The sequence below is a fragment of the Chiloscyllium plagiosum genome, unplaced genomic scaffold (genome assembly GCF_037043375.1).
Source record: "Chiloscyllium plagiosum isolate Xiang-an unplaced genomic scaffold, Cpla_swu_hap1 HiC_scaffold_32, whole genome shotgun sequence".
Lineage (NCBI taxonomy): Eukaryota > Metazoa > Chordata > Chondrichthyes > Orectolobiformes > Hemiscylliidae > Chiloscyllium > Chiloscyllium plagiosum.
The window spans coordinates 10,675,527-10,684,037 of record NW_028270170.1 but is presented as its reverse complement, the minus strand read 5'-3'; the positions used below and the strand labels follow the sequence as shown (position 1 = coordinate 10,684,037).

The following is an 8,511-nucleotide window of genomic DNA, read 5'->3' as shown; positions in this document are numbered from 1 at the left end:
CTTTATAACTCTTAGTACAGCAAACTTTTTATTAACCAGCACCTATGGGACCAGGAGTGTCCCAGTTGATGAAATATTCTGGTTGATCAAGAGGTCCACAAAATCAAAATAAAAACAGACACTAATTAATTGAAATGTAATTCTTGGGTGTACATACCACTGTTATACTTTATTGATAGCATAAATTACTTAAATAAGAATGCAACTTTGCCTTAAATAAAGCTTACCAGCAGAGTCTTCTCACTTGCACCCTCAATTGACTACTTGGACCATAGCCAATAAAACAGTAATTTTATAGCTTTTGAAGTATATAATTTTAGCCAAAAAGTGTCGGTTCATAAGGTGCCAGTTCAAACAAAGTTTGAATGCAGTCCAATTGCTGCTGCAGCTGACATCGCAGAATGATGGGCTCAAATGATGCAATTATGAAGAGAGTCTGGATAGAGCGGGATTGTATTTCTTAGTGCACAGAAGGCTGATGGGGTCCTGATTGCATTGTACAAAGTTCTGAGGGTCAGGTCCAGGGTAGATAGGGAGAAACATTTCCTATTAGTAAAGTCATCAATAACCAGGGCCTCAGATTTAAGGCAAGGAGCAGAAGGTTTAGAGGGCACTTGAGGAATTTCCTTTAGTCGAGTTGATTGCAGGTGTCTGGAACTCAGGCATGGAGGGAGCCCTCAAGATGTTTAAAAACAATTTAAATATGCACTTTAAATGCCAAAGCATTCAAGACTACGGGCCAAGTGTTAGAAAATTAGATCAGAGGGGATGGATGCTTGATGATCAACACAAACATGAGGGGCCAAAGGGCGTCTTTCCACATTGCACAATCTTTGCATCTCTAATCAGGCCCACAGCATATAATACAACCACTCCAAGGTATGTAATACCATCCCTGTAGAGATCCATGAGGTAAGGCCGACAGTGAGATATGATGTGGAAGTTTTGATTAGATTCCCTACAGTGTGGAAACAGGCCCTTTGGCCCAACAAATCTATACCAACCCTCCGAAGAGCAACCCACCCAGACCCATACCCCTTCGCCTAACACTACGGGCAATTTAGCATGGCCAATTCACCTAACCTGCCCATTTTTGGACTGTGGGAGGAAACAGGAGCACCCGGAGGAAACCCATGCAGATACAGGGAGAATGTGCAAACTCTACACAGACAGTTGCCTGAGGCGTGAATTGAACCCGGGTCTCTGGCACTGTGAGGCAACAGTGCTAACCACTGTGCCAACGTGTTGGTGTCGGACTGGTTTGGACAAGCTCAAAAATCACACAACACCAGGCAATAGTCCAACAGATGTATTTGAAAACACAAGCTAGCACCTGATGGAGAGCGCTCCAAAAGCTAGTGTTTTCAACTAAATCGACTGAACTATTTGTGTGACCTTTGACTTCGCACAATGAGTTACTAGAGTTGCAGAGATAGTGTCCCTACTTCTGAGCCAGGGAGCCTGGGTTCGAGCCCCACATGTTCCAGAGGCGTGTAATAACCTCCCTGAACAGGTTGATGAAGAAAATGTCTCCAACTGGGACTGGGCAGAACAGGGACTGGACAGAAGAAGGGCTTTTGCCCGAAACTTCGATTTCGAAGCTCCTTGGATGCTGCCTGAACTGCTGTGCTCTTCCAGCACCACTCTCATCCAGAACAAGAGCTGGGTGACTAGCTTCATTGGACCCGCCCACAGACCCCACTGTTAGCCCGCCCCTTTCAACGTCTCAACCAACTACAGGCGTCGGTCCGGCAGCCACGCGCCGTAGTGGCGGAGGGGACCAATCAGCGGCGGAGAGGGGCGGGGCGCCCGGCTTGTTACATTGGGAATTGTAGCAAAGTTGGAGAGTGGAGTGTGAGTTGTTCGGAGCAGCCGCTGAGAGTAACTGAGGGGGATTTAAAGCTCAGCGTGCTGGACCATGACAGAAAACAGCGAGACTGAAAGCGAGCCTCAGAAAACAGAACTGCAGAGGTCACCCGGCTCCGTCTGCAGCCACCAAGAAACCAAGGTGAGACAGTTAGCAGCTGCAGTAGCTTCACTCTGGCATCTATACACTTCAGGTTTATTTTCAATTCGACAGCTCTGTCGAAGAATGAGTACCATGGACTGAATGGCCTCGTTCTGTGCAATGTGATTCTGATGCCCATTACAGGGATTGTCAGCAGTGAGGCAATCCAGAGTCCTACCTATAATTAAGAGCTTTATTTATTTTTGAAGTTGCATGTTTTGCTTTTAAAGCAATGACTTTTGAATCCGGTTACAGAAGCAAATTGCCGAGCCAATGGGTGGGAGCTGTGTTGTTTTGAGTGGCATGTTATCCTGCTGTAAAGAGTCTACAGACTTTTTTGCAACGTTGGGGGTCTGAGCTGGGAGATGAGGGACTATCCAAATAAGGTGTCTCTCTCTCTCGCTCTCTTTATTTTCTCCCTCCTTGACATTTGCGTTTTTTTTATTAAAGAGACTTAAAGAAATGGGAGGAAGCTCTTGCAATGTCTAGTTCCGAAATCAGCTGCAGAAATTGATACATGAGGTGTGCGTGAAACTGTGTGTGTGTTCTGCAAGCGGTGGATGACTATGATTGCTGGATCTTGGTAGATTCTTTCTGTCGATGTCTATCGGAGTGATTGAGAAGCAGGGCGGGCAGGTTGTCATGATCATTGCCTTGTAAGCAACGTGTACATTGGATCGTGTTCCCTCTGATTCTTGCCCCAGTCCGGTCAGTACTGTTGTCCTTGCACGAATGTTACTGCACTTGACATCTTCAATCAATTCGATGTGTTCAGTCACTGCATCCAGTCACGAGTGCGCTGAATTTTTCTCTCAATTCTTGCACATCTATTGGAGGTTCCCACTTCCATGGAGTTGACAACGAGTCGCACTTTTGCCGGGCAGAATTAAAAATGCTCCCTTGTACGTTCATGGTTTCGGGATGTTTCAAGAAGGTCGTGTACTCAGACTTCCTATTAACTGGCAAGCACCGATGCAAAGGCATATTTGCCTTTCTGAGGATGGTCATCGGTCTAACAGTGGAATTACTGAATGTGGGATGGCGGGCTAGGAAGACGGGAAATTATTGTAGTTGATAGTTATATTAATACTGTATAGGAGACAAGCCGGTCATGTGACATCACTTTTTGAATAACATTGACAACAAACAATTAAATTGCCCATTTATAAAATCTACACAGATTTCCACTGGTCAACCTGTGACTTGTGTGGCTGTATGCCCCATGATGTCTGTTAGAACCCTAGTCTTGAAACAGTTAAATCAGTGCCAGTGTTTATTTTCATTGTCAGCTGCCTATTAAATATTTGCACCTACTGAATTTTTGAGGGCATTATGACTGAGTGTTATGTATTAAAATACTTGCAAATGTATGTTAAGTTAAAGGTGATATTGCACTTTTTTTTTGTTCGAGATTTGGATCCAAGATGAATTTAAATACCTTCTGTATTCGGGTCACCAACCCTCCAAGATCAGGTCTGCTGTTTACAGCAGCACAGAGCACCAATAGGAAGGGTTTAGAGGGATATGGGTTAAATGCTGGCAAATGGAACTAGATTAGGTTAGGATATCTGGTCGGCATGGACAAGTTGGACCGAAGGGTCTCTTTCCGTGCTGTACACATCTATGGCTCTAACACAGAAGAACCACAGCCATTTTCTCTTCATTATCTTTGAATGCACTTCTTTTGATTGCAACAGTTTGGGGGAATAAAGGGGGAGCGTGTTTAACTGGACATGATATTGGAGGTGTGAAGTTTTGTAATGAAACCACCGGTCATCCAATGCAGAGGTTAACATGATTTCTGATGAAAGGGCAGGTCACTTAGTAACATTGAAATGTTTGCACTATGGAACATTGAGGCTAGTGTAGAGGTAAAATCACCATAAACTTAGGAAGTCTTGTTCAAAATTATGAGGGGCATGGATAGGGTAAATAGGCAAAGTCTTTTCCCTGGGATCAGGGAGGCCAGGACTAGAGGGCATAGGTTTAGGGTGAGAGGGGAAAGATATAAAAGAGACATATGGGGCAACATTTTCACACACAGGGTGGTACGGGTATGGAATGGGCTGCCAGAGGAACTGGTGGTGGCTGGTACAGTTTCAACATTTTAAGAGGCATTTGGATGGATATATGAATAGGAAGGGTTTGGAGGGATATGGGCCGGGTGCTGCCAGGTGGGACTAGATTGGGTTGGGATATCTGGTCGGCATGCACGGGTTGGACCGAAGGGTCTGTTTCCATGCTGTACATCTCTATGACCAGGAGTAATAAATACAGCAGTCTTTCATAAGTCACATGTTCAGGTGTGCAAGTGTGTGTGTTTAGATATTGATACGAATATATATGGTTTCAAATTTCTGCCCTTCCCATAAAGGTTCTAACTCTTGTCTGATCATCTTTATCAGACTAGCAGCTCTCCCATGGTACTTTTTCATGGGAGTCTGAATGGTGAGTGTCAGCACATTGTCAGAGTGATGAACACTACACCTGAGCTTGGACATACTCCAATCTGATATTGTCTCGCTCAACTTCCAGTTGTAATGAATGGGAGGGGATGGGAACTCCTTAATTTTATTTTTTTGTCTTCATCCCAAATCATTGAGACCAATTTCAGAACCTTAACTTCATTTGGACGTGACCTGGATTCAAGTGGTTTTGTACTGAGTTAAATCGTAGCTGTATCTACTCAAGGGAGCTACATTTGCCATTCATTGTCCAAGCATTGTATTGAAAAAATAAGTTTATGTTTTGATCTATTATTCCAAGTGGAAGGTGTGCTTGCCCATCCCTACTGGTTTATGGTTTGGATGTTATTACTTGTCTGTATTTCCAGGCAAGCGAGAGAAAAAGTTAGGTAGTAATCCTGTTTCTGATCCATATCTAACAATACCTTTTGGGAAGCTCTATGAATGGTGACATTGTCAGTATTGTTGCTGCTGCTCCTTTTACCTCTTAAACCCAAGGTGGCATGGTGGCACCATGGTTAGCCCTGCTGCCTCACTGCACTAGTTCAATTCCAGCCTCTGGCAACTATCTGTATGGAGTTTGCACATTCTGCCTGTGTGGCATGGGTTTCCTCCCACAATCCAAAGATGTGCAGGTCAGGTGAATTGCCCATAGGGTTAGGGAAATGCGTCTGGGTGGGTCAGTGTGGACTGGTTGGGCCGAAGGGCCTGTTTCCACGCTGTAGAGAATCTAATCTAAGCTACTCCCCAGCAGCTTCCCTTAATTTTCCTTTATGCGCTCACTTCTATTTTTGTTTCTACTTTAAGTTCCTGTTTTAAAGTGTTTTTGCCCTATTTAAGATGATGTGATGCTGAACAAATTCTAATGTTAATCCTCTGGGCCATATAATATGTTTTCTAATATAGAGACCTATTGCACTTGTGGAAATGGATTAATCAGTGTTCAATAGATGGAACAACAACCAAAAGAGAAAATGCTGGAAAATCTCAGCAGGTCTGGCAGCATCTGTAAGGAGAGAAAAGAGCTGATGTTATGTGTCTAACTGACCCTTTGTCAAAGCTAAAAATTGGGAGAAATAGGGAGGTATTTATACTAGGCTGAGAGAAGGTGAGTCCTGGCTCCAGAAGCAAAGGTAGCAATAAAGAGGGGATAATGACAGTGCATGGAGAGATTATAGGGAGATTAGGAGCTGTGAATGACCAAGGCTGAAGCCAGTGCTATGTGACAAAATATGTGGGGGATGGGTGAAGCAGAGGCAAAATGGAAAACAGGGGAGAAGGGTAGCAAACGGGGGGAAGAGGAGAGGAAAAAGGTGATGAGAGAGTGGGGAGGGAGAGAAAGAGAGAGACAATCAAGAACTAAGAGGTACAGAACAGTGAAAAAAAAATTAAAGGTAAATAAAATTGTGTACAGACCAAAGGTGCTCAGCAAAGCGATCACCCAGTCGGTGTTTTGCCTCTCCGATATAGAGGGGACCACATTGGGAGCAACGAATGCAATAGACCAAATTGAAAGAGGTACAAGTGAAACGCTGCTTAATCAGAAATGAGTGTCTGGAGCCTTGGATGGTGAGCATGGAAGAGGTAAAGGGGCAGATGTTGCACCTTCTGCGATTGCATGGGAAGGTGCCATGTGTGATGGGAGAGGTGTTAGCTATGATGGGAAGGTGCCGTGTGTGATGGGAGAGGTGTTAGGTGTCATGGGAAGGTGCTGTGTGTGATGGGAGAGGTGTTAGGTGTGATGGAGGAGTGGACTATGTTGTCCTGGAAGGAACGATCTCTGTGGAATGCAGACAGGGGGAGGGAAGGGAAGGGAAGATGTGTTTAGTGGTGGCATCGTATTGGAGTTGGCGATAGTGGCAGAGGATTATTCTTTGCATGTGAAGGCTGGTGGGGTGAAAGGTGAGAACAAGAGGGACCCTATCCTTGTTCTGGGAGGGGAGGGAGGCGGTGAGAGTTGTGGGACGGGAGATGGACCGCAGCGCTGTCTAGAGCCCTGTCAACAACTGTCGGTGGGAAGCCACGGTTGGAGAAGAAGGAGCACATATTAAGAGCACCACTTTGGAAAGTGGCCTCATCGGAACAAATGCAGCGGAGGCGAAGGAGCTGAGAGAAAGGGATTGAGTCCTTACAGAAACAACAACTTTACCAAAATTCCAGAACAATGCACTCTTTTTATGACAATTTCATGATACTATTCACTCTTGTGATCACGTGGGAAATAACAACGTAAGCCATTCCTGATCAAAATGACCTATGGCTTGATGGGGATATAAGGGTTCTTGAGCTGCTAGGTTTGTAAGATTTGTCATTCAAAGGATGACAGAAATATAATTCATAATAAACAGAAGCAGGTGTAGGCTATTCAATGCATTGGTCTGCTTTGCCATTCAATAGGAACATGGCCAATCTGATTGTAGCCTGAACATCATCATCTAACCTGTCCCCCTTGACTCTTGTGAATCAAAAGTCCATTGAACCTGGTCTTTATTTATGTTCAATAGTAGGCAGCCTTGATCTCTATGAAAGAGAATTCCATAGACTAACATTCCCCCTGCGAAGAAATTCCTTCATCTCAAATGGGAGTGCCCTTCTTGTAAATTTTGACACCCTCCAGTTTGAGATTTCCCCATATGGGGAAACATGCACTGAGCATTTACCCTGTCAAGTCCCCCTGTGATCCGTATGCAGATCATCATAGCCTTATTTGAGAGAAGCAAGACCAGTGTTAAGTTTAACCCGAGGGCCACAGCATTTCAAGGAAGTTGAGAAGGTGGGCCTTCAAGGTGACCTCAACCTCTAAGATTTGAACTTATGCTGTTGGAATATGTGCTGCAAGTCAGCCATCCAGGCAACTGAGCTAACAACTCCCATGTGAACTTGGTACACATCAATAAGGTCACCACTCACTCACCTAAATTCCAATGAGTATAGGTCCAACCTGCTGACACTTTAGTCATTATAAAAACATTTGCAAGAATTCTGGAGTTTATGATTTTTTTTCTTCCGTTCCAGATTTTCTACTACCTTTTTGGGGAAACATAAGAAACAGGAGCAGGAGTGGGCCATTTGGCCCCTCGAACCTGTTCCACCGTTCAGTAAGATCATGGCTGATCTTATCATGGACCTGGCTCCACTTACCCGCCTGCTCACCATAACCCTTAATTCCTTTACTGTTCAATAATCTTTGCTTAAGAACAAGTTGGACTCTGAATTGATTAATAAATGAAAGTACCACATCCTCTAGCAGCTCATTCCATACACTTAACACCCTCTGCGTGAAAACGTTGCCCCTTAGGTCTCTTTTATATCTTTCCCCTCTCACCCTAAACCTATGTCCTCTAGTTCTGGACTCCCTGACCCCAGGGAAAAAACTCTTGTCTATTTATCCTATCCATGCCCTTCATAATTTTGTAAACCTCTATAAGGTCACCCCTTATCCTCCAGCACTCCAGGGAAAACAGCCCCAGCCTGTTTAGCGTCTCCCTGTACCTCAAATCCTCCAACCCTAGCAACATCCTTGTAAATCTTTTCTGAACCCTTTCAAGTTTCACAACATCTTTCTGATAGGAAGGAGACCAGAATTGCACGCAATATTCCAACAGTGGCCTAACCATTGTCCTGTACAGCCGCAACATGACCTCCCAACTCCTGTACTCAATAGTCTGACCAATAAAGGAACGCATACCAAACGCCGCCTTCACTATCCTATCTATCTGCGACTCCACTTTCAAGGAGCTATGAACCTGCACTCCAAGGCCTCTTTGTTCAGCAACACTCCCTAGGACCTTACCATTAAGTGTATAAATCGCTTTTCCAGAATGTAGCACCTCGCATTTATCTGAATTAAACTCCATCTGCCACTTCTCAGCCCATTGGCCCATCTGGTTCAGATAATGTTGTAATCTGAGGTAATACCTCTAATTTTGGTGTCATCTGCAAACTTACTAACTATATCTCTTATGCTCACATCCAAATCATTTACGTAAATGACAAAAAGTAGAGGACCCAGCACCGATCCTTGTGGCACACCACTGG

The 8,511-nt window shown here is 44.4% G+C and overlaps 1 protein-coding gene across 1 annotated transcript in view; it reads left to right on the top strand.

Moving 5' to 3' along the window:
* Positions 1 to 1,890: 1,890 nt before the first annotated feature.
* Positions 1,891 to 8,511, top strand: part of LOC122539796 (SH3 and cysteine-rich domain-containing protein 2-like) — a 139,693-nt gene continuing 133,072 nt past the window's right edge. The window contains exon 1 of the mRNA XM_043674858.2: positions 1,891 to 2,008. Coding sequence (XP_043530793.2) covers positions 1,919 to 2,008 — 90 coding nt within the window. The 5' untranslated portion in view covers positions 1,891 to 1,918. The remainder of the gene's footprint in view (positions 2,009 to 8,511) is intronic.